The sequence below is a fragment of the Anser cygnoides genome, chromosome 17 (genome assembly GCF_040182565.1).
Source record: "Anser cygnoides isolate HZ-2024a breed goose chromosome 17, Taihu_goose_T2T_genome, whole genome shotgun sequence".
NCBI classification, from domain to species: Eukaryota; Metazoa; Chordata; class Aves; order Anseriformes; family Anatidae; genus Anser; species Anser cygnoides.
The window spans coordinates 5805902-5833540 of NC_089889.1; the positions used below are offsets into that span (position 1 = coordinate 5805902).

Consider the following 27639-nt stretch of genomic DNA (forward strand, 5'->3'; position numbering starts at 1 on the left):
GGAACTTCTTCATTAATTTTGCAGAAGAGAATAACCTCCAAAACATAACATCAGAGTTTTTTTTCTGGTGTGCTCCTTAGTCCAAAATGATTAATTTTTTGCTGCATCAGTGTAATTTACCGCAAGACAGCTTAAGCGCACTGACAACAGGGAAAGGTACCAGTCACCATACAAAAGATTTATTACAATGAGCCCTGCTTGCAGAAGTCCCCAGGCTGGTAAAGGGTGCATATTTTGTTCTTGGAACCTTTCTCACATATATAACAGAAAAGTCATCCCTGTTAAGAAACCTTTAGCCAATTTAGCTCCTTCTGTTTGCTGTTAATGTGCTTGCCATATCAGCCTGTCAGCGCCAAGCCTGTAAATAATTGCTCCAACTGTGATTATTCATTCAAAGGAAACTGCTGTTTGGTCTCATACCTCCTGGATTTTTCAGGCTATGTTACTAAATTCGTTGCACTACATACAAAGTGTGGAGAGAGATTCTTAGAAAATCTAGCCCTTGCTTTGCTAGGATGATTTTCTTCAGCCAAGGCAATTCACTGATATGTCTGGGCTTGAACAACAGTATGAATATGGAGGAATGAGACCAATTAAGACTTTTAAAATTTGTTCTCTCACTGGAAACCAATTAAAAATACATCTTTGCCTTTATATTTGCACTGTGGATAAAACTAACAGTTAAAAAAAAAACAAAGTATCAGTTCATAAGAACATGCAGAAGCTTCTAGAAATGTCTCTTTTACCTCTAAATACTAGGAGAATTAAAAAGCCACATGCTTTTTTTTTTTTTTGTGTGTGTGTGTGTGTGTGAAGTCTTGTAAAATCCATATACCATCAAAATGGCCATGACTAGCAACAACCTGTCAAGGAAATCTGAACACCCTTCCAAGGAAAGAGGCAAAGAAGAACTCCAAACTTAATTTAAATGTCTCGGGCAGAACTGAAACTGACCATAGCTGAAGTACAATTAGCTCCTCCATTTTATTTATGGGACTGCTGATTCATTATGGACTACCTAAATTATCTAGACAGGCCATTTAAATGCACCCTTTATCTGATGAATAATAAATCTTGAAGGTTTCTGTATTGGGTTGTGACATTATTATATGCTTAGAGTGAACTTTTTATGTTCTAATCTATTCTGGCTAGGTTTATTTCATTTCCTGATACATTCAAAAATCATCAATTAAGGCAAAGCAGCTGGTCATAAACTGATCTCATTTCCGTCATTTGCTTTGCTTTGAAAGCTGTCCTTGTGTTTCCTCGTGTTCTTTTTTCCTCACACATAATAAAAATAATTACACTTCTGGTTTGAAGAACTTGCTTTAGCATTACCATCATTATTCTGAAATAGTTGATTTCAATAATTAGACATCCTACCCACTTGCTTAAACATTATTTTATTGTTATCATTGCATTCATACTGAGAATGAATATTGTCCAAGGACTTCTGATGTTTATACTTCAGTGCTGCAGGCCCTGAATTCTAAGTAGTATAAAAATCAATAGGTTACGAAAAAAGGCTTTGAGAGCAAGGCCTTTAAATGACTTCAGTACAGACCTAGCTGTGTTCCCTGTGTTTCCAGTCCAGATTTTTTTTGCAGGATTTTTGTTTATTTTGTTTTGAAGGTTTTATTAAAAGCTGTTTCTATTAGCAGTTATAGAATAAATACTACATAGTGTGTTAAGTTTGAGTCAGGACCTCAGAATATTTTGTTGATTTTTATTTGAGGACTGGGGACTATTTAGATCAACTCCAGAGATAAAGACTGGACCTTCACAAGCTGCCTAAAGGACATTTCAATACTTAATTACCTTTCCTTTAAAAATATGTCTTGCTTTGAAAATCCTACCCGTAGGGACATGAAGAGCTAATCCTGTTGTTATTAAGGAAATTTCTGCTAAATTCTTACAGCCATCAGGTAATGTCTTGTGAATTCTCTATTTAATGCACTTTAATATCCACTTAGGTAAGATTTGCAGCTTTTAAGCTTATATATACACCACAGTGGGTGAGACTGCAAACAGCTATAATTTTGTGTTTTAAAAAACTAAGCCATATAAAGTACAGAGTCACTGAAGCAAAATAAAAGAAGGATGTCACCTTGGTTTCTTCTGACTTGGTTTCGCACTGAGTGTAGCACCCTTCACCAAAAATAACTGCTCATCTATAGTGATATGGAAATTATTTGTGATTTCTAGGCCCTACACCTCACAATTTTTCTAGAAGCTTAGAAAGATTAAATAAAATAAATAAATAAATAAATATATACAGTCTATTTGGTTTGTCTACTTCCTCTTTATATTTATCCTAAAACAATTTCAGGGGAATTTGTAAGCTATGGAAATTATAACAGGAAACTACAAGTGTTTCTTTGTAGAACAAGTAGTAAAAATTATTCTATCATGGGTGATACTAAGCTAAGTATCACATGCTTGTGAGCACACTTCTCAGCCTTGATAACAACATACTTATACACAACCTAACGTAATTTACATGCAAGTTCCTTTCAAGTGTCCTCAGGTAACTTCTTGCCTTGAAACATTTTATGAATAATGAATTGTTAACAAAGATGTGTGGTCTGGAGGAGCAGTTGCCTCTGGCAACAGGCAATGATGAGCTGGTGAAAATTCAACACAGAGCCTGTCAAAACACACACTGAGCTGAGCATACTAGGTACTTTATGCATAAAAACACCAATACAGATTTTTTTTTTTTAACTTTACATTCTCCATTTATTTTAAAACATATCAACAATGGTGTAACTTCTCAGTTTCTGAAATACCCAGCATTTAAGTGTTCAAATACCAATTTAAACATGGTTAAAATTTAAAACACATTTGCACAGTTTAGTAAACAACTACAGGTATTATTCCTATTCAGGTGTGTTAAAATACATCCCATGAAACTCCTTTTCAACCAAAACCACTTTGCGGCAGAATTTGTGTTTATATGGACAGTGTTTGCTTTTGTCAAAAATTTATTTTATATTTTAATTTCAGATTTTTATGGAGAAGTCTCTACTTTCTGCTGAAAAAATGCAACTAAACCAAAAACATTTTCATGTTTGTAAAAATATTCCATTTAGTTTTACCATTTTCTGCCCAGCTCTATCTACAAGTTTTTTTAATGTAATGGGTAATGCACTGTGTCTGTTTTTTCTTTCCCTGTGAATTGTTACTTCAACAAGATAGCAGACCAACTCCTGCCCCTGAAACTAGAAAGATTTTCCAACAAAGCCTTTATATACTGACAGTCTCTCCACTTTCAACAGAAGTAGATATTTACATAAGGAATACATCATTTTAGCATTGAACAGGTTTCTTACTGCTACACCTAACAATGAGTAGAGAGAATTCTGCTCCCAGTAGTACCTGAATAAATCCAGAACAATCTCAGTGAAGGTCTAAGAAATACTCTGAAATTTAAACTAGTCTCAAAACAGGATCACGACCAAATTTTGTTTTCCATTTATATAATCAAACTCTATTTACATCATTGAGTTGCTTCTTAAAACCTACAGGACCCATCAGACACCAGATGATCTTAGAGGTCTTTTCCAGCCTAAGTGATTCTATGATTCTATGAAACAGAATGCACATTCTTACCTTTGCCTATAGAAGTGGCTATTCCATTCATTAACTGGGATAGAGATTTACTGGGAGAACCAGGAATATCTGAGGATGCTACTGCGTTACTGCTCAGGAGATCAATCTTCCCTGCTTGCTGCCGAAACTTCTCCAGCTCTCTGGACAGGAGGTTAAATTGTTCACTTTGTGTCCGGCATTTTTCCTCTAGCTCTCGGACCTTGGCCTGCACAAGCAAGACATAACACAGACATTTGACTGAGATCACAGCAAGTTATGACAGGATTTGATTTTCCAAAAGTAGGATAGGCAAACTATTTGGGATAAAAGTACCCACTGATTGTTTTTTGTTGCCCCCAGTTTTTGTCCCCCTAAGTTCTCACTCATATTTAGAACAAAACCTTTTAGTAACTCTTCAATATTGAGGTAAGTATTCTTCTCATCCCCTGTTCCCAAAGTGGAAATTCCTCATCATATTTTTTGGCAGTGCTAAGAACATCACTACCAAGAACACCTGCAAACAGAACGTATGCCTTTGTGACATCTACACATATCTGAATGTCACTTTTGTATACTTTTCCAATGTTTTCTAAAACCCAGGTATTTTTCTGAGGTTTGCCCATCCTCAACTATTAAGTTGAAGAATTCTGAATCGCTAGATAAACTTTAATATATTAGAAACCAACAAGAACAGCAAAAAACATTGGATCATGCAGAATGTGGGACTAGCTACTGGCTGAATTCCCTTTCAAAAATAATGCGCCTCACTGTATGTGCCAAACCACACAGAAGTAATTCAGACACCAGCCAAGACAAGATTGTTTGCAAGCTTGGGAGAAGTATAAAAATGTCACTGTGGGCAAACATTTCTGTTATAATTTTGAGGCATCAGGAAGTAACAAAATGGAACTTAAAAGATAAGCTTCTGTGATGACTTGCAAAATTTGCCTACATACTGTTTAAGAAATCTTCACATGAAAAAAAATGGATGGTGTAACTGAAAGGAAAGATTCCCTGGATGAAAAGAATTACAAATGGCATGGGAATTCAGGATTTCTTCTACAGTTTTAACTCAAAGTAAATTTAAGAGTAGCAAAGACAGTGAAACATGAAAATACCTTTCATTTTATCCAAAGAACATTTAGCGTACCAGCTAAATTAAGAATATATTAATGATTTTAATATAACGCATTTAAATTTCAATCTGCATCTATAAACAGCCTGCATATCTGCTTGCATACACTATAAGGTGTTCTTGATGAGTACAAACAGAAATCAAGATTGCCCAGAAGGTTGGGAAAGAGCACATTAATTAACACCTGTTGAGAAGACTGAAGAATTAGCAAAACTCCTGAGAAATTCACTTGTGAGGTCTGATTTTCACACAGGGGAAAGCAGTTGGTCCATACTCTGGAAATGTGCCAGAGAGGCTGCTGTTTGTGACCAAGGGAGCACTCATGGCTCACGTGCTGTGACCCAAACACTGCAAGCAGAAGCAGCTCAGAGGCAGTAATAGGGTCCTTACACGGAAAGCTCATGCGTTAGATCCTAATCTGATGCTTCATGATGAAAAAACATTACTTTCCTTCATTAAAACCCCCTTTATAATACATGCCTATTTAAACAGCTGTGCTAACAAAGGAAGGCTCGGTATCAATTAGGTTCATTCAACTGTGCTAAGGTTTCTTTTTCTTGAAAGAGAAAAATTTTCTCAGTTCCTATGAGGAGGAAAACTGCATGTAATACATATGAAGAAAACTACGCATATTACATAACACCAATAGAAGGATCTTAGCACAACTAAAGATAAACAAAACACTCCTTATAGTCCCCCAGAAGAACATACAAATCCAAATTTCCTCACTAATTATTGTGCTTTTGCTTGTTCCTTTTTTGGAATAAATACATTTTTAAAGCTACAGTGAATTTTGAGGATGTAATTTCTTTGTATTTATAAAAACACAAATTAATTTAGTTTTGCTAAAGAAGTCTCAGTGTATCTGACTGATTATGAAATGGAATATAATAACAGAGAGAGGAATTGTGGGATTTTTACACAAATATTAAATGCTTTGTTTGATTTTATCTTTTATCTTCTCACTGTGGTTTTCAGCACCTGAAATGTGAGCCCTTGCTACTTGTCACTTTGTCGCACAAATAAGACATCTACATACAATTTTAAAAGAACATTAAATAGACAAAGCAATAAAATGCTTTGGGTTTTTAGATCCCCCTCTTTCCAACAGAAAGTTTTAGGACAAGCTATTCAGCTCTCTAAGAATACATATTGACCTTTCTGCATGAAGTTATGGAAACTTTAGCATAAGATAAAAAATAAAGATATCACGATCCAGACCCCATGCTAAGGCTGCCTTAAAAACATATTTTTGAAAAAAAATAATATTATTTAAGAACTTATTTGCATTTCAGTATGTGCCTTCTTTGACTTTTCTTTTTATCATCTAGAATCTTTATCTAGAGTTGTCCTCTCAGGATAGTATGAAGCCTGAAAGAAAAATGCCTTTACTGATTTTTTTAATCAAGGTTGTGAGTTAGAAGTGAGCACAAAGCTGGTGCTGTATAAAAGAAAAATTGCCGTAAGATCCACAATAGTACAGGAGTAACAGGAGGCATCCCTGTATCCATCTTTGTTTCCTGATTCCAGAGAGGTGCTTGGTTCATTGTTAATTAGCCAGACTGACTTCCCTATAGAAAATCAACGTGCTCATACATATATCACTGCACAATGAAACGAAGCATGTGCTTATACTCTCAGAAGCACTGAATTTTTATTCTGTATTACGGCACTGCCCAGACAGTCTCAATAACAGTAGCGCAAAAGTGTCAAGTCTACCAGATCTCCCTACTACTGAACCTACCTACAGCAGTCCTTGTATGACAAGACATCCTCACTGCAGACCATACTGAATGTACTTCACTTAGGACTGAGTTATGAGAACTTAAGTTTCTCATAAAATACACAGTGCTAAACAGCTTCTTAAACATAAAATCAAGCAGAATTCATCTATGACAAGACAGATATTGTTCACACGAGACAGATAAGATGATGAGCAGCTTTCCAGGTGGACAGCTTGAATTCAGATTAGTAGTTTATTTCATAGTTTAACTGTTTATGTAGCAGCAATGGCTTTCAGTAGGTGTCTCAGTAAATCAAGCCAAGGTGAAAATATGGCATAAAACTGTCTTTGTATAAACAATGAAATGATCTGAATTCAGATAAAATCCACACAGTTTGAAAGCTACAATCTTGAATAAACTATCAAACCATTCTTAGTCGGCATGCTCGTAAGAAGTTCACTTTCAGAAACAGTATTTGTTTCTTCATTAAATCATGCCATATTTGAAGAGTAATCTCTTGTAAAAAAAATAAATAAATCTGTTTTTGGCAATTTGGTATCAGGCCAATCAATACCAAGCATGCTTGCATAACAATGGTTTTAGCACACATGCCATGCAAGGTTAGGCAGGACTTTCATACTTATTTTGAAGGAAAGTGCAGGATTCAGGACAGGGAATGGAGAATAATGCCCTAAAATACCTGCATGCTGTCCAGGGTGTTCTGGATGAAGTGCAAAGCAATAAATTCCAAACAAGACACAGTAAACAAAGAGATGTGAAATAAACAAAGAAATAAAAACAGTTTTGAACACTTTTTTTTTTTAACATTTCAAAGCAAAATACATTGGAACAATTAACAGGTGTAAAAACATGCATTAACACAAACCACACTATAGAAAGTTTGAGAAATCAATACCACTGCTGATCTTGAATTGCAAAAAGCAGAGTAAATAAACCAAATGCTAAGAATTAATGGGCCTAAGGCAACAAAAAACAAAAGCTTAAGAAACCTTGATGGAGTTATGCAAATCAGAGTTTGCAAACAAATCAGCTAAATAGGAATTTTGTTTAGCTTAAGGGGTAAATTGTGTTTTCCACCAGGCACTAAATTATTATCTTATATTCTTAAAGGTAAAACAAATTTAATATATATGTTAATAATGAAAGCATATGAGTAAACCCTTTCTGTGGGAATATTAACTTTAAATAAACTTTTTTTTTTAAAAAGAGATTATCAATGCATCAGAAAGTTCATCTTCATAAATTCATCTCCAGTAAGTACACAGACAGAACAACTACCATTTGAAGGAAAAAAGTCCAGAAATTATATACTAGAAACAGATTTCTAAGTGAAATACAGATAAACACATTTGCTGTAGTCAATCTATGTTCTTGTGTGTTCTTTAGATATGTAAATTATGTTAAGAATAAGCATTTAACACTTCTTCCTCTGGCAGAAAATCTAGTTTGGTAGTTATCATTGAAAATTTGTTATGCGTGAAAAAAGTGAAGAACAAAAATGAACAAAAGGAGGTCTGGATACAGTTAGCATGCTACTTTCTTGTGTGACTATATTTCCTGACACTTTACCTTATCCATGTGCATCAAAACATATGATTGTAACTTAAAACAAAGAATCTGTTGAGCCTAGTTTTGGAAATCTGGAAAGGAATTTTTTGCTGTAGGAAAATTTTTTACAGGAGTTTTAAGTTCTGCTGTATGTTACTGTCATTTGTACTATCTTATACAACATTGTGGGTCATCCTGCATTTCTATATAGCAGACTGGGAAGGAAATAAAAGGTTTTGTAAGCACCAGGAAGACACTTAAGTATTTTAATTTATTGGAATTCTCATCTGATATTTTGTGTTTGCATACATAATTTAACTATACCTGTGTGTATCCCCTATAGAATTTCCATTACTGTAAGAGTCACAATTAAAAAACTGTAAAAATTTCATTCTAGTTGAAGACAAAGAGGTTTTGCAAAACTTGCCCTTTTCCAACTAAAGCTGGCAGCAAAGCTCGTGCTTTTTGAATGGGAGTAAGAATCGCTCCTATTCTTCATGTTATTTCTGTGCAAGAAACAATCAGTTCTGTATCCTTAGGCACAGAAGACTAAAATACTAGATTTTTCATTAGGATGAATTTCCAGGAAATGCACCATACCAAAGTCACAACTGCTATGAGCAGTTGTTAATGAAAATACTAAGTTTTTTTGATGTGTCTTTCTGGACGATGTAACCTTAGTCAGTATATGCAGGTATTTAATGCCTTAAAAATTAGTAAAACCAATCACCCAAATCATCTCTAAAAATTAATTTATTTCACAGCGTTTACTTACTAAATTCAGTGTTCACTGGCAAATTCTGAAAACACACTGCACCATAGTTGGGAAATGCTAAGAAAGGCCATGCTGGTGATACACAACAATAGGATTAGAGTCAATGAATACGAGTAGCATCCTGAGAAAATTCAGGCAGGATACAAGAGTAATATTCTTCATATTGAAGGTACTGAAAGAACAAAAGAGGTTGCCTGTGGAGGCTGTCAAATCTCCATTCCCACAGATATTTAAAAATGGTCTGGGCAAACCACTGAGCAGACTATAACAACTTTGAAGAGGGCCTTTTTATACATCTGATATACATACTTTTTATACATCTGATAGTAGTTTACAAAAAATGGTACCAAAATTTCCATCTTACACAAACAGAAACTGAGGGACACACATGTGACTTCCAACAACCCAGTTTAATGCTCTCATGGCTGAATTGTCTTTATAGGATTGAATCTTTCAGAAGTGATAATACTGTTAAGTCATTGCATTCAGAACAGAACCTCCACAACCAGAGGTAATAAAAAGGATATCTTCTTACCTCTAACAACTGAACTGCTCCTTCATGTTCCTTCTTAGCTTCAACCTGAGCCTTGTTTTCATACATTGAAAATAAACAAATAAAATAAATAATAAAAAAAGAACAGAAAAATGAATTAGGCTATATAGAGAATATTCTAACCACATAATGTAGCATACTGTATACTCAAATTCAAAACCATTTACAATCTTGGAGTGCTGGCTTGGGCAATACACTACAGCACTTTGGTTTCAAGCCATTGAAATACCTGCGTATTTTTAGGAGACAGAATCTCAGTGAAGCTTAGTAGCATTAATATTTAGTTGGACCAAGACAAGCATGCTCAACAAACTGCAAGAACACATCATAAGAATCTCTGAAACCCTCTAAAATAAAACCAAAAAATGAGCTATTTCTGTCAATTCTATGTTGGAGGAGATTCAGAGAGTAGAAACCTACCATACTGGTTAGGAAAAAGCAACACAAAAATTAAACTCATTCTTTACATGCAGCAACAGCAATAGCTCACAAAACACTTAAGACAACCACAAGGAAGGTTGTCTGTAAATGGGAGTACATTTTGAGTTCAATCAACTGAGCCAAAGAAGAAAAGAGGGAGTAAATGAGAGCAGGAAGGTGTTATTATATGTAGATCAGAAAGTAAGTAATCAAATTTGGCCAGGAGAAGTCTAAGCCTTAAAACCACAAAAAAACTAGCACTCAGTAACTTTTGATGAGCAAAACATTTTTTATTAGCCATTGTATTATGCTGATGGCAATGCAATGCACAAACTTTGCCCTTTGGCTTCTTTTTACTGTATCTCAAAGACCATATCCTGCTCATTTCTCATGAGAGAAATGTCTTCAAACTGTTTAGCAGAGGGCAGTGCCCACAAACATTCTAGTTTAATGGGCCAGATACTGCAATGAAGGACATTTTTCCACACGTATTAGGGCTACCATACTCAGTTATTGTTTTGAATGGAAGCTGAGTCAGGCCATAAAGTCACAACCCAAAACACATACTTAAACTATTCTTCACTGTCATGCATGGTAATATAGGTAATATAGAGTAAGCCTACTCTAGCCCTGCAAGCACAGTCATATTTCTTCTTGTACTACAGTAATGAGTCTTATTACTAGTATGTGATAAAATATTGGCTCCAGGAGCATTAGCAAAAATATGATGGCAGGTAATAGAAAGCCTTGTGCTATCCATCATTACAAGTTTAATAAAATCAGAATATGAGTTCTTGATAAATGATTAGGAAAGCTGTGTCAATAGCTATCTCTCTTTTTCATCATTCTGTCTTATATTAAGGCTTTCTTGGAGAAAAAGACCAGCTGATTCCCTATCAGCACAAAAACTGGATGAACAATATTATGTTCTTCCTTCTAGGTTGATAGTCTGAACAGTCTGCACGTACATTAAAAACAGAATGAATTTTTATTTATAATATCAAAATACAATAGGAAATGCATTGAACTGTACTAGTAATGTGTGTTGTTTTAACATCTACATTTCTGTAATTCATTAGCAACTTTACCACAGTAACAAGATATATGGTGAAATGTCAAAATATCATCATGTTAATGCCTGCAGTTACAGCTTTCATTTCACAATACTTTTTCACGTGATCAGATAATTTAAAAAAAAAAAAAAGAATTTAACACATTTACTAGGCACACTGGGAGGTCGGCTCTGGATGAAATGTGAGCCAGCAATCCCTGTTAATGATGGAAGCAAAGTATTACAGTTATTTAGGTATGTGATTTATTTAAACGACTTTTCTGAAAATATACACCACATTATAATGTTGAAAGGAAATGTACTGGATATCAGCAGTCTAGAGGCAAAAGCAGGACAAACTAGTCTTGGTGCTCATCTCCACAACCACACCTAGAGAACTACAAGTAACTACAAGTAACAAACTAGCTTGACTATCTCTCTACAAGGTAGAGTAGACCACAATACAGACACTTAAGCGATCTTATATTCCCTGCTACTTCAGACCCACTGAACAAGAATTTAATCACAGGCTACAGATGCCAGTCTAGTTACATTCACCAAAATACCAAATATAATACAGTCTTGTTTGTGCTTTTAAAAGTCTATTTATCGTGCTAAAGCTTAGCGAAAAAAATGACTGGAGGAACAGTATGAGGGAGATTTAACTTTTGCTGCCAATCTGTAACAACAACAAAAAAACATAATTCAGATTTAGTAGAAGAATGTAACAAAAAATAGCAAGAAGAAAAGTTGTACCTCCCCTTGGTTTCTTTGCTTTGACAAGAAATTTAAGTTCAAAATTTATGTGGAAGTTCAAATGATGGCAGCTGAATATAACTAGAAATGGTATTTTTAAATATGCCTAAAAAGATTAATTGTGAAAGACTAAAAGAAATTTAACTGGAGGATTTCATTAGGTCAAATGGAACATTCTGTTTCAAACAAAACTACATCTTTATACATTTTTTTATTCTGCTGAGAAAGTCTGTCCATGTCAATTCTCAAACTATCATTGGCGCTATTATTTCTGTGTTTTGATCTACTCAAGCAGTTGGAAACATCAACATTAGTATTTAGACAAATGCAACTTTAAGTGACTTTGGCAAAATTGAAACTCAGTGCCTTGTTTTTATATATTATAATGAAAACTGAGAAGTTGCAGTGTAATAAAAAATGTCTTGGAAGTGATTTGCAAATTAGAGAACAAGCTTGGCAATGAGGTACTTAACAGTTTAGTTATGAAAGAGATCAACTGTAACGTGTAAGGACCTTGACAAGGAGTAACTTTAATCTAATTTAGTGTAGAAAAGTAGTGAGAATCACCAGCAACTGGAAGCCAAAGAAATCCTAATAAAACATTAATGCATCAGTGGGAACGACTAACTGTTCCAGGTAATCAAACTGACATGGGAATGTTCGATCCTCTGTATTTGGATTAACATGAAATTAAGACTGGATTCATTTCTGACATTTAAGGAAACCAAAAATATTCTTGAGTCAAATAAAAAAGGAAGGAAGAAATGAAGATAGGTTGGAATTTGGGGGGGTGGGGTGGTTAGGAACCAGTTTGGTAGCTGTGGATTAAGTGCCTTTAAACCAAGAGATTTTTGTGACCTGTGCTCTTTAATTTGTCACCGTAATTTGCTGTTACACTTTACTTTCCCTTTCGCCACTTACCTTCTGCAGGAGTTCAATTTCCTGCTGTTTGGCGTTGAGAACAGCCAAGGCTTGCTCATGCTCCAACTCCAGCTGTTGCCGCCGTTCAGCAGCCTCTCGCATATGCTGTTTTAAAGAAAAGAAGGCAAAACTATCAGGAGACTTCAACATACTCTACCTGTAGCCAAGCATGCTGCCATTCCCAGACATGCAGACACTCATCTCAACATAAAAAACTCTGGTATCCCTGACAGAACAGGGTTTTAATTTGACCAGTCCTTAATAGGCTTATTGCCAATGCTAAGCTCAGGTATTTTGATAGCAGTCTCTTTTAGGAGATATGACTGTCATTACCAGCAGTATGGCCTCTGTGATGTACAAGTGAACAGAACCCATTTTAGCCATCAGATACATGCTTATATGTGGCATTGTGTTGAAAAATTAAGCTTGTAAAAATTAGCTTGACAATTCCCTAAAGGACTCATTATCTAGGATATGGTTTGTGATTTGCCTTCCAAATGGTGACCCAAAAGAAATAGTTTACCTTTGCTAATCTCTGATCATTAATTACAGTAAATTACAGAGAGCGAAACTAAAACAGTTAGATTTGGACAAAAGTCACTAGAGAGTACTTTAAAAAGTTTGAAGAACAGTTACTACTAATGGTTCACAGCAATATGAGACACTGTTCTTGGGAAAAGCACAAGCTGAACAATGTCAAGACACCCTTTGTAGATAGAAATCTTTTTCATTACAGGTTATATTATTCTCTCAATAGCATTATAACTTTCCAACACCCTGTTTAATAAATGGGAGTTAAGAAAGATCTCTATAGATTCTGATCTCTTCTCTGGTGAAATGGGTATTACAGATTTTTATTTTCAAAAATTATATATTCTTTATCACTCCCAGAGCAGAGATACAATGCCTTATCTGCAGCACCATGAGTTATTACACAGAAACCTATTAGGAATCAGCACTTGGAAACAGAAATATATGGCTGCAATAGACAAGAACAGGCCAGAATATTTCTTATTGTGTAGAGAAAATTTTATCCAGCATATTGCTAACCTTTAATGAGCTATAATTCTCTGCTACACGTTACTAATAACAAAGAAGGACAGCACAGTGTGTCTGACTTCTCTCAATCTGGATGTTTGCAAAGAAAGCAGAATTGTCTCCAGTACTCCACTTGGGCTCTGCCTGGGGTTTATTTATCTTTACGTGATGTGTTGGTTAAATAACAACAACAAAAAAAGATTTTTCCAATTAATCAGTTTTGACTCTCAACTATGGCTTGTTTTCTAGAACTTTTTGCAAGGATTCAGTACTTTGGCTGTAGACGCTTCTGAACTGTGCATATTATACAAAGGGTAGATGGACTTATTTCTAGGTACTACCTATTTTGAGTATTTAATAATGACCAAAAATGATGGTTCCAATTCTCATCTCATCTGAATGAGCATAACCTGTTTTGCTAATGAGCACTACTCATCATTTAAATTGGCACGAAGCTACATTCACTGAGCTTAGCAGCTTCCATCAAGTCTCATGTAAAACTTGATACTGATGGAGCATCATTTCTTATATTCAAGAAACAGTGAGGCAGTCAAGTAATTTGCAGACTGCAAGTCTATAAAAGTTTTAACTATCAAAAAAATAAAAGGTCTCACTTCACTGTCTCAAGATTTAGTTACAGATTTGGTACAGAGTATTTTGATAGTTTAAAATTCTTACTACTTTTACAAAAACTACTACAGAACATTTATAATCCTTTGCAGAGATCAATAAATAATAGTGAGCATACAGTGAATCTATAAATGTAATGAAGAAACAGATTGTGAAACATGATCTGTGACTCTCCCCTGCTTTTAATTGCTCTATTTCCCAAAATATGTATGCAATGATCTGCAGTTTACAGATTTTAAGGCCATTTCGCATTTCGTCATCTATGCTAACCTAAAAGTCTCTCTCAGCGTTTCAGTACTGTTGTGATCTACTTGGTATTTAAAGGAGCAAGGATCTCTTCACCCCAGCATCTGTCTCTTCCTTGGCACAGCAATTAAATCTCCCTGAAACCAGAATCCATTCCTCCACTCCCACTCTGCTCACAAATTGGTTTTGTCTGCAAATCTGTTTTGCACTTCCTATCTACACATCAGCTGCTGTCATTTCCTCTTCCAAGCCCGAGGGGAATAGGTTACAGGAATGGAAGAGGACTGCAATGATCAGTAGAAAGATATCAGGGAGGAAGATCTGAGCTGCTGAATTCTTGCTGCTTCTTCCTTCAGGACTGACTTCCATGATGATAACATTGCCACCAGCTTGTGGAGGTAGTGGCAATCCATTTGTCCATGCTATTGACATCCTTAATGTGAGGCAGGTTAGAACTTCCTAAGCACATAAATTTGCACTTCCCTTTTTGCATCCTTTCTACAGGTCCTAATAACGTTATTCTAACATCAGAAAGCAAATCCACATCTAGAGAAGCATAGAAAAAATACAGTAAGGACTTCATATTAAAATAAAAAGAAAGGCGAATAATGCTCTATCCTTTAAAGTAAGTGTGAGGAAGGAACCTTTTAAGTACATCTTTCAGATCAAAGGCAGGAATCCTACTATGCAGCAGAGAATGAACTGATGATACTGTTGATATCTTTATTTTCATTTAAACTGTCGATCTAGACAGCTGTCTGGAATAAAATGTTTCTGAAATGGCTTCTAAGGACCCCAATATTTTTTTTCAATTAACAAACAATTATTGTTTTTCCAGCTTCCTCATGGGCAGCAGGGGGATGTAACAATGAATAGCCCATCCTAGCTCCAGCCCTCTCACTCCTCACAGTGTACTGCCTACAGCTGCAAACAAAACAAAGCAACCCATTACATCCTATAGCAGAGATTTTTACACTTCTAAAATGTGCAACCAACCAATATTAAAACAAGCTCAAAAGGCTTTGAAGTACTAGAGTCTTGTAATGAGACAGAACTCATACACGATGCTGAATGGGGAGCAAATTTAATTCTCACCCAAGTACACTGCTCAAAGGACTTGTCATCTGCGCTTGCAGATGGGTGCACACCATTGCAGTGGCATGAATGGAAGAAGCTGGCTGAACACATCAGAAAATCAGTACTGTTCTGTGTGAGAGGCATTGTGAAGATTCTCAGAAGTTAGCTAATTCAGCAGTTCATCTTCTCTTTTCAGCTTTGTTCATACCTCATGAGATAACAGAAAGTTTAACTATTTCTCTTTTGACAGGGAAACTAGGCTAAGTATTTCTCAAAATTTACCAGTGGTTGGAAAGCTGCAAACCATTTGTCAAACCACTGATTTCCTGAGCATATGAGGGCACACATGAAATAAACTGCATCTGTTTGGGCATGCTTTAGTGCTAAAGATGAGATTTAGGATTTCAAGTCTGCTCAAGGTACTCTGCTAGATCAGAAGGGTTGTACCCAAGGGAGAGAACTCCACCATGCCACTCGGTATAGAAATCCAAAGTAAAAAGTTCTCTCTCATCCAAACAATTAGGATGCAGGAAAACAGAACAAAACAAAACCAACCCCCTGCAATACAACAAAAGTAAAACAAAAACAAAACAAACAAACAAACAAAAATTGAAAACTAGTACTATTTAACATGAAAAGCCAGGGTATGCACTGGACAATAGTGCATTGAGAAGATTTACAGGATGCTTTCCCCACATGCGTTAGAAGTTTCTATTTCAGTATAAATGAAGGACATTCAATCAAATAACTAGGTTCAGATCTTCTACAGAAGAAATTTGGAGAGGTCACTAAGACAAATGCCAGCAGATATCCTAGCTAAAAAATGTACAGAAACGAACTTTTCTGGCCATGAAGTGATTTTTTTCAGCTATTGTGCTGGAATCCCATGATCATTAGATGGAGAGGCCAACCAAGGCATATCTGTTGAAAAAGCTTCTAGGGATTGGTCCTGGCCTGTGTTGGTACTAGTACACAGCTCATAGTAAAATAGAATATCAGTGAAAAGGCGTGTGTAACTGTAAGTTTTGTATACCCCAGAAGAAAAGGAAGGAAACAACAGAAAAAGTAAATTACCTTCCAGTGCTAGACAAAAACTTCCTGCTTGTTCCTGGGGAAAGTCATGTTAGTCTAAAGAGAGACAGCAGCGTATCACTCTCCTACTCAGTTATGCAGTTTAATTTTTCTTTACCACTACATCTATTTCTTATCTGCACATAATAATAAATTTATTCCAGTGGTGCTAACTCTTCAAAGATATATAGTATATTGATAAGCCACACTGCACAATACACATAAAAGTTAACCCTCCTTGGCATTACCTAGGATGTGATTTCAGTAGCTCAGATTTTCTAGAAGCCCCTGGAATAAGTTGGTTTATGCAGCAGTCAGCTCATTTTTGATAACCCTTTGGAGGCTCAGAAAGAGGGAGGTAACAGCTACCCTTTATTTCCATGTGTAGTTGCAAAACCTTCACCTCACCTCTAGAGCAATATCAAATAAAGAATAAAGCTTGAGAGAGGGTTTCAACCATGCATTTACCAGTGCAACAGGCCGAAAATAAAATCCCTCCTTCTCAAAATTCAGACAGCCAGCTATTTTCATCACTACAATCATCTCCAAAAGCCACATCTATTCTAATGCAGCCAACAGCAAAACTATTTTCCTCTTTTAGAAGGAGCCTGTTGTGAGTCTAAAGTCATTAACAAATCATATTTTAAATAAGTGATTGTACTCATGCAGGCATTTGCTGAAGCCAGTTAGTATTAAAACATTCTGCCAAGAAAAGTCTTGCTTGAAATTTAAGATCTCAGACCACTAATTTTTATTTCCAACTCCCCCCACTTTCAGGGTATCCATTCCTCCTTTAGCTGCTGCTTCAGTGGTTTGGAAAAGGAAAACTTGGCATTTGAGAAGATGAAAAATAAGCAGCTATTTGACAGCCAGTCAAGAAAGGTTCAGCACTGGATCAATGCTCCACTCTAACCAAACGTATTGTGCATTTTTCTGAATGGTCTGAAGTGCAGAGAGGAGTTTACAAGCATTTTCTCTCTCAAAAATTCTTGCTGTAGTCTCCACCCGTGCAGTTCTTTTACTGATAAAATAGTGTAACTCCATGACATTGTTATCAATATCGATATCTATCTATCTTTACTAATCTTAATTGCTTAACCCTCATCCAAGCATGCCTTGGTGGCAACTCTCACCATCAAAACTACCGTATGTGCTACAACTAAAGAAACTTGGAAACAGTTTTCTATTTAAACCAGTGTTTTTAACATGTCATATGCTTCCTTCCACTAGTTCCCTCTACCCATTCTCATTGGACACCAGCTTGTAATTTGTAAGGGACCTTTCAGACTCTTCTCCATTACTCTTGATCCATCTGTAAGGTTTAGCTTAAAAAGTTTCACCTACATCTTTATTTTACCAATAACACTTGGGGAATTTGGTTGTTTCCTAGCAGAGAGCTTTTTCCTTCCCACCACTAGAACTTTCGTGCACTTTGTTTCAAAATATACAAGTAATTGCCCCCTTGCATTAGCTGATAAGTGATCTCTTGGTTGATTCAATTTTCCCAGTGAATTTTACCCTTACTCTATCCCATCATCTCATCTTTATTAGATTCACCTGGTGAATTATCCTATTTCATGGAATCAGTTTGTTCTATCACATTATGTACAGTTTACAACCAGGCAAAGAGAAGGACAGCATCTTCAACTACACAGTAAAACCTCTACTGAATAATAAATACACTTGTGATTCAAAATACATTGCTGATTTTTTCCAAGTTGAAAAGGAGGCACCAAATTGATGATGTGCAAGCTACTGAATATCTAGGAAAACAAGAGTGGCTAGACACCAACATGCTCAGCTTCTCTAGAAGCATGTTAAAAGACAGGTGGGATGACTTTAATTCTTTCTAAGTAAGACTTCTCTAATAAGACTAGCAGGTTTTGCAACCCTGTCCTGACAACTGGATTAATTCCACACAAGTAATACGAGTTGGTACCAACAGCTTGTTTCACAGGGTCACAGTAATATTTTGCAACAAGATAGATTGGCTGACAAAGCCCTCTTTAAAGGAACATATCATGGAAGTTGCTCATATTTCCTTCAACAGCATACTCACTTCCCATCCTTTTCTTCTTTCTCATCGCGATTTGCATCCAGTAACCACACAGTGAAAACCTACATCCCATTTCTTATAGAGTATCAGATAAAGATCTCTCTCCTCCTGATAGTTTGAGATCCCTTGTAGGTACTTGGTCTACTGTTTTCCATACTTTTTATCGTAATTAATAGGGGCATTCAGGCCTCTTGTTTGCAATGCACTTATGCCTATGTGACTCACACAGGTGATAGAAGTACTGGATTGTTGGACTTCACAGGATTATACATACCTTTAGGACCTGCTCTAAGTTCTCCAGCTTGGCTTGGAGCTGGTGTTTTCCCTTTACAGCCAAATCTCGTTCTTTGGTCACTCTGATAAGGGTTTCTCTAAGATGGTCATAGTCTGATTTCACCTAGAAAAATAAAAATGTGATTACTCCCCAAAGACCTAATTAATGAAGGGAAAAATATAGCTGACATAAACACCATTTCTGCATTAGAAAATGGAAAAAGAAAAAAAGTTCAAATAAAATAGGGAAGAAATATAAAAGGTAAACGGAAGGGAATGTTCAGTGATGAAATTGTGTGCATCTCATGTACCCGTATTTGTGAAACATTTTCTCTTGAAAGGAGCTAAAACCTGGCAATGAATTTGTAGTTATGCATAAAGATAGCAAAGGTAAATAAATATACTATATATAATAAACAAAATAAATGATAATCAAACAATTCCCTATTTCCCTGGATCTCAGAAGCATCAAAGATGGATGTACTATAAAAAGAGACAGAGATCTAAAGTGCATATAGAAAAATAACTCACATGTATAAAACACTTATGTGTTTTCTTGGACTACTTTTTAGTTTAACTTCAGAACAAAATCAAATGTGTTATGGCGCATAATCAGCCTACACTAGTATTTGAAATCTGTGTCTGTACAATTCAGAAACAGGTATTCCTGTGCAACTCTTGCTCTCCCTTAAAATATTTGCATACAGCAGTTTTTTAAAGGAACAGATACTCATCATAGTAGGATTTGTTTTCCTGCTTAATTTATTTGGTGCTAACTTAACCATCTCAGTATGAATAACTCCTTTTATACAGGATTTTGTGACTCATCAATGATAGTGACTATTTCATAAACACACACAGAAAATGAGAAAACATAAGATTGAACTACTTTATCCTGCCATGGAAAAGTCCTTCCTTGAATTCATATCAGCTGAAGGTCTGATTTATAAGAAATAACCTAAGCATTTTATGAGCTTATGTCCCATAATGATGTGTAACACTAAGATTCTTTTAGCTCATACCATATCAAGAGCAGCAATGTTTAAGAATGAAAACCCATCACTAATAAATACCTTGCTAAAAAATACATAGTGTTCATGTGCTATTTCATAAATACTGCTCTTCCCTTCTCTGCAATGTTAATTGGATATAAGAAGGCAAAAGAAAGGAGCATAATATTTTTAGTGAACAATGTTCCAAGCAGCATCCGTTTTCCCTTGTTAACTGCAACGCAGTTAACGGAAGCATGAATGATGCTGGGATGATTACTGACAAAGGACTGGCAAAGCTGTGTGAAGTATTGGGAAAACGCATAGGCTTGCTTTAATCTTGGCGCAGCTCATCTTTCCTTCTAACTTCAGTTAAAGAAGTGTCAAGCTCTCTTTTCTATTTAATTACTGTAATTTCATTTTTTTAAAGAATGAAAGGCATTAAGCAATCTCTGACATGGATATCTCTGAGAGGTTTTTTAAAGCGATGTTTTGGAAACGATTCAGCCTTTCTATTTGCCTTCTGGCTCCAGTTTGTTAATTTGCAAATTTCGCCATGGACCAAACAATCTAAATGGTTGCAGTCAGCTCTCATATTTGTCTTTGTAATCGGGATCTTTAGAGTTCAGTGGACTAGAAAAAAAAAAAAGAAAGAAAGAGGAGAACAGAACAAATCTTGTTTTCCACAAGAACTGATGCAATTATTGTCATCCTCAGGATTTTTTTTTCCATACATACGATTTTGGTTTTCCTCTTCCCTCATTTCTTTATAACTAAGGAAACTATTAGACAATGGATTTTCAGAATCTATTAATTTCCCACATCCTTTGTATTGTGTTTCATTGCTTAGATCAGCCAATGTATATTGTTGAAGAATAAGGGAGTGGAAAAAGGAAGCAATGAGGTATCAGCATCAATGATGCAAGTTTGTTATTGTCGGTGATTCTCAGTTAATTTACTGAGAATGAATGAAGTACAAAATTTTGACCAAGTTTCAAGAAAAGGTAATTTTACTCAGGCTTTGCTTTTCCCTGTCTCTGAAATTGTTGATACTGACTACTCATGCGAATTATTTTCTAAATCTTAATAGTCAGTGTAGTCTGAATAATTCTGGGGAGCTAGTGAGTATGGTACCTTTCTGCTATGTGTTCTTCCCCATTGGCAGAGACAAGTCTATAGGAACAAACAGTACATATCAGGCTGCTAATGTGATTTGGGAAGTAGGCACAGATAGAACCACGGATATTTAACACATCTCAGGATTTTCATTCAGGATCACAAAGCACATACCTAGATTAGTTGAAGTTTAGGACTACCCAAGTGATAATTTGATTCTCTGTGTTCCCTTTTGGCAGATACGTTTTTGAACAATGTTCTGTGTATATTTTCATTTTCCAGGTTGGAAATAACACAACCTATTCTACCATTTGCCTTCCAATAATTACTCTTCTTAATTTTAGCAACACTTCAAAAATTTCTGCAGGGCGTTCCTACCAGGGCTTTTTCCTTCTGAATACTGTGTATCACAGAGTAGTGTGATCTATGTATTTATATAACCCATAAAACAGCATAAAACTTGATGAGTCTATCATTTGTTTTGGTTTGGTTTTGGACAAAATCTGTTGTTAAACACAAATGTAATACTCTCTCCAAGCAGGCTGTGTAAGAGCATATGGGATATGCATGAACTTGAATTACACACAGAACACATCAAAACATCAATATTACCAGTGGCAAAAACAGTTGACCTAAATAAAGTGCCATCATAAACAGTTCTAATTTCACAATAGAAACTTAGGGAACATTTCGATCTGTTCTGTTTCTCTGTTCAATGCATCAACCAATTTATAGTTCATCCTGTACCTTCCCACTTACTAAACGTACCCTCATTTGAGTCAGTTATGAATACTGCTGAAGTATGTTCCACTTTCTGAACTCAAATCCAGAAACCAGTTACTGAAAATCAGCAAAATAAACTACTGGTTTGTTTTGTTTTATGAGTGTTAAGCTCCATCAGCCAACTGGTGAAAGACAATTTCCTTCTGTGTGAAATATAGTTTTCCTTCACTGATATGCTCAGACTGAAAAATGTTCTCTGCCACTCACAATTTACTGTGTTGTACATAAATCACAGATGCTGAGCTATGCCTACTGTGCCTGAATACAGAAAGACACCTTCGGCTTTAATTCTAGACTTTGGTGATATGCTAACTTCTCACATCACTGATATTGTTTAGAAAAGATGATTCAGAAACTACCATGAAAATAGTATGATTTCAGGCATCGTAGAAATAAACTCTGAATAAATAATGCCTATTCTCATTTTATATAAAAACACTAACACATACATTTTCAGATGAGCAGGAAAACCAGTCAAATGCCTATGTCATAGCACTTCTAAGGACACAAAATCTTTTCACAAGTACTCCACTCCAAGAATGCAATTCTGTTTCTGTTATGCAGAGTGACAACACAAAACTGCATAAAGTCAGTAAAATTTTAGCCTTATTTTGTGGATTTAAAAGTAGCACAACTCATACCTGCTCCTTTCCAGAGCTAAATTTCGACAACTACATTGTGCATACATGAGCAGTAGTTTTATCTGTGCTACGCAGCAGAATGCATAAACATTCTCCCAGCCCCATTTGCCTGGATAAAGTTGACCTGTTTTTCAGTCCAGTTCTCAAGGGGGAAGAACAACAAACTATTTCAGGCAGGTTTTCCCATTCAGGGCTGGGCCCTAACTCTGTTAGAATTCTGCTCTGACCTCAACATTCATGTTTGTATAGTTTCACACTTTCTTAATAGTATAAAGTAATCTAAACTGCACAAACAATCCATCCTCAGCCTCATTTTATGTGTGCATATGGGGGGGAAAAATCATTCCCTTAGAAAACTTGTTAGGCACATATGAGCACACAAGGTTTGCTAACATTCTCTTCTCTTGCATATTCTTAAAATCGTTGAAGGTGGGAGGGTATGCTTAAAGGAAGTCTTTGATCCTACTGGGGCTGTGATATTAAATCAGTGGCACAGGCTTCCAGAATGTTTCCAATGTGCCTTTAACACTATTTTACAAACACCCATAGTAAGACAAATAGACAAATCCTGACACTGTGATAGTAAAAGGTAATTTTATTACTAATGTAGTGGTTAATGTGACTAATGTTGACATTATACCCTTATATTTTAAATTGTTTTTACTAGGTTTTTCAATACATCTCAAGCTCTTCGCTATAATAAGATACAAATGTTACCTATAACGAATTATTATTAACCACATAGTTCCTTGCTTTCTGATTGTAAGAAGGCTAATCTTCTTAGTGTCACCAGGGTACTGAACCTTTACTGCATTAATGCTGCATGCTGTTTCTATGCCAGTTAAAATATAGAGCTGCCTTTATGTGACCTGTGAACTAAATAGTACGGGTGATGTGTAAACAATAACAAAGATAAGAGAAAAACATTAGGAGAGGAAGAAATTCTGGACAGATGGATGAATAAAATTAAGCATGGTATGATCCTCATGGCTTCCTCCTAACATAAAGTATCGTCACACGTCTTTTTTATATAAAAATAATTTACGTTCCTCACCAATGAGAAATTCAGGTCTGCTCTGATACCAGGTACTACATACAAAATTCAGCCATAGTTATTTCTGAATCTCAGTAATTTGTCTTGTTTTGGGGACTAAATCAGACCTTGTTTGGTTTGGAAATTCAGCACTGGGCTACTCAATGACATATGCACGTCAGGGATATCAAAGCATGCAGCTACCAATGTTTTGCAAGGTTTCAGGATGGGCTTTCATCACAGCCTATGTGAGTTACAGCTTTTCTGATGTGAATGAGGTTGCTGAGCAACTCACTTAAGCCCTGTAGAAATCCCAGATTGGAGTTTTATTTTTAGCTATATGTAGCCTTGTAAAGTGGCTGGTTCATGATGTTTCTTCCACTAAATGCATATGTGGTAAGGTAAGGCACATCAGCCTCTCCTCCCATGCTACTCATGCCATGCAGTATTTGCCACAGATACAATCACTGTATCACTGTAGCTAAGAAGACATCTTTAGTCCTGTAACAGGAAAAAAAAAAAAAAAAAAAAAAAGGAAGAAGAAAAATGCTTGCTATTAAAATGGTTTTTATATCAGGACTTGGAATAGCTGAGACATGGACTTATGCCATGTGCCATGCTACAGGGAAAATAACAGCTGTTAAACAGAATTTGTGAAAATTACTGCTGGACAGCAGCATTTCAATATTTTACTGAGAAATTAAAAAAATGCAAAGGAAAAATGCAGAAGGGAATTAAAAAAACACTGCTAGCTACCAATCCTTTCTGTCAACATTTCTCAGAAAAAGTAGAGACTTTTCAATCAAATCTCATCAAAATCACTGAAAAAGTTTTTTTTTTTTTCCAAAGACTAATACTAATTTATGATACTAAGAGAAGATTCATCAGAGGAATAACACAACTCTCTAAAGCCCATCAGTGTCTTACCTTTTCACCTGAAAATAACATTTGTTCATAAAATACATTTTTGTAACCTTTCCTTAATTAAAATATTTTATGCTTTCAAGCAGAAAAAAAGCAAATCAGAATGGACTGTCCACTTTTATCCACTTTGGAGCCTGATTTCTATAACAAATGAACGTATGAGTTTTGTGCTTATGATGTTACCTGGTCATATTGCAGTGCTTTGTGGGACACACTTGCATACTGAAGGCTCAGGCGATTCTTTTCTTGCACAGCATCCTTCAGTTCATTTTTCTAAAACAAAAATAAAGTGTTATAGACCATTCATCTCCATTACAGTATATCCTATTAAGTTCTTAAGGAAGCAATGTTTTTGCATTATTTGGTATTAACATACTATTAAGAGTAGTATCAGGCACACAGCCAAAGGCACTGAAGGTGCAGAAGCAGCAGATTAGCTTGCAGTTACAGTTGGCTCTATCATAAAACCACATGTTTTCAGTAGATGATCTGATTAAAGATGTGCAGACAAAGAGAGATGACCTGACATTAGAGGCTTTAAAAACAAAACAAAACAACCAACCAAACAAAAACCTCCCTGTGGATGTAATAAGGAGCTCAAACTTGGCTGCCTCACTAAAAGTTGGGAAAAGACTTGATTCCCAGAATAACGTTCTCAAACTTAGATCTTCAGAAGGCATTTTCAGGTCAAAAGCCAACAACTATACATGCAATCATGTACACATTTTTATATTCGTATATCTAACTATACTTACAATATCTATTTCTTTTTATAATATGTCTATTCATTATATATATATATATATATATATACATTCAAATAAAATCATGCTGGGTAGAGCACCTATACACTACAGTGGCTGGAAAATCAGAAATGCAGATGGAAGTCAATAGGTAAGTAACCTGTGCCTAAACATCAAGGTATTAAATACAGCCTCAGGTATGTATTTTTATATATTTACACAGCACTATAATAACAACAAAAAAAAAAAGGAAAAGCAAATAAACCTCAAATACATAGTCAAAGGTAAAGCTTGGAGGGGATCACACAAATCAAAACACCTGCAGCTCAGGAAAAACAGCAGAGTTTTTTGGTACTTCTGACAACTTCTTCTTTGCACGTTAACAGAAATAGTTATCTGAGATTAAATCTCTCACAGCAATCACATAAAAAGTGAGTGAAAACATTTCAATGTTTTGAATGCATGGGAAAAAGTTACACACTAGCCAGACCAGGAATTTTTAGTTAGCTAGATTTTAAACATGAAGTAGTAAAACTGATCTCAGTAATTCTTTTTCTTTTCCCCCTTACAAAGTAACAAAAATCAATGCCCTGACTTCAGTTCCTTATGAAAGTTGTAACTCCACAACCAGCCATTCTGGGCAACCTTGAATCTGTCCAACGGTGTGTATTATACATTATCTTCTGAAAACATTGATTACATTTGCCAATAACTATATTAAGGTGGGCAAAACTGGACCCACTTCTGAGTTACTTGAAATAATTTCTGGTTCTGCACCATTACAATCCATACGTCCAGCAGGTTTCTCCAGAGCTCCTCTAATTCTGCTGAGGTCTTAAGAAAAACTATTCAAGTCATGCTTTATCATAATTTCTTTTTAAAATTCCCAATATTAAAATAGATAAATAAATAATTTCCCTATTTTTGGTTCATCCACATAAGCCCTAAAAAGAAGAGGAATTTAAAGATTCTGATATTTAAGTTTTTTTTATAGTAATTAAATAATAATAAAAAATTGCTATTTTAAGCATATCGTTCCTGAACCAATTTCAGAACTCTCTCCTTACAAGACCTATGTTTTGAATAGATAGTGTTTTCAATGAACAAAACTGTTTATCTAAATTGTTTCCTAAGCATCATTAGCTTTAAGCACCAGAACTAATGAAGCTCACAGATTTCTGCCTAATGGCTCCTTGACTCTTGATATCCAAGAACGTGTGACCTTCAAATGATGTTTTGTGTTATATGGTACATACAATTTTTTTCTACATTTTATTACCTTTAAGGTCAAATGTGATTAAAATCAGCCACTGGGTTCAGAACTTACAGGGTCAGATACACAGTATGATCATGGCAATCATTTTTCTATAGAAAATCAGATTAAAATGTCAGTTTTATAGAACACTTCATGCAGAGAAAGCCATTCTGTGTTCTTCTCTGAGTTTAATATAGCAATTCATTCTGCAGAAATGACTGCATTTCTGACCACACCCTTAATGCCAGTCTGACAGTCAAGTTTGGATATAAACAGAGAAAATAGTTCAGGCTAAGGAACGACACATTAGAGCACCATCGTTTTACAATATCAAAACACCTCATCATCAGTGGGAAGCTGTTCTCTCGACTAAGTGTTACTGCACTGAACCAAACTAAGACGACAAACTGCAGAATATTCAGTCTCCTAGCTGCAGATACACCTATCATCTCACACATAAGGAGCTCTGCAATTATAATTTCTCATGTTCTGTAAAATCTGTTGTTTAGGACGCAATTAAAAATGGCAGTCAGACTCTGAGATGCTAGACAGTTCTGAGGGCCAAAATGAGAAGAATTTCTTAGCTCACGTTACATTTTCAAAGGTGTGAATGAAATCTGTAAATATTTTTCCAATAGGAACAAACTGCACCGAACTGTTCCTTGGATATGCAAGTAAATCATTGCATCCTATTAATTACTGAAAGTCATTTGTAAAGCATTTATGTCTATTCTGCATTTTTCTAGGCAAAAATGGGCTACAGTAGCTGCTCTGCAACCCTTACAACTGCAGGCTTTTGTCAAGTGAGATTTGACATCGACTTTAATGGATCAATCTGCATTTGTTACAAATTGGTATTGCTCAGCTGATCTTAATGGGGAACAAGTGACAATGAGTTACAAGCTTTTAATAATGTTATTAAAGGAATTCAAGCAGAAGTGGAAAGGAGAGGAGAAAAGGAGTAATTGATGGCAATCTAGGCCAGCATCCTTCACACCCTACTTAAATTCTGCAGAATAGAAAACAGTTTATGAGAAGTGGCAGAGCAACTGGGCTGGCTGCTAGTCCTACCTGAAGAAAATATATCTTATCATCTTAGGATGAATAGAAGTAGGGCAGCAACCATCTCAGTTTCACTGGTCCTTAGTAGTAAGCCTATTTCTTTTTGCTTCAATTTCTGTTCATCCCGGTGGCAGTCCTATTTTGCATTTGTCAGGATAAAGCACTGCTCATGTTCCCCCTCCCAACCAAATCCATAAAGACCAAGAA

The 27639-nt window shown here is 35.6% G+C and overlaps 1 protein-coding gene across 10 annotated transcripts in view; it reads right to left on the reverse strand.

Annotated features, from left to right (window-relative positions):
• The window catches only part of RIMBP2 (RIMS binding protein 2), a 155454-nt gene that overhangs the window by 38438 nt on the left and 89377 nt on the right, over positions 1-27639 (reverse strand). For 8 of the 10 annotated variants that reach the window (XR_007159127.2, XM_048051117.2, XM_048051119.2 and 5 more), the window contains 6 exons: positions 24556-24645; positions 18888-19010; positions 12496-12600; positions 9330-9380; positions 7151-7171; positions 3613-3817 (listed from right to left, as the gene is read on the reverse strand). Coding sequence is in view for 9 of the 10 variants with exons in the window: in XM_048051117.2 (XP_047907074.2) it covers positions 3613-3817; positions 7151-7171; positions 9330-9380; positions 12496-12600; positions 18888-19010; positions 24556-24645 (595 nt within the window). In the remaining variant the exon portion in view is untranslated. The remainder of the gene's footprint in view (positions 1-3612; positions 3818-7150; positions 7172-9329; positions 9381-12495; positions 12601-18887; positions 19011-24555; positions 24646-27639) is intronic. The other 2 variants (XM_048051130.2, XM_048051128.2) reach the window with 1 other exon arrangement.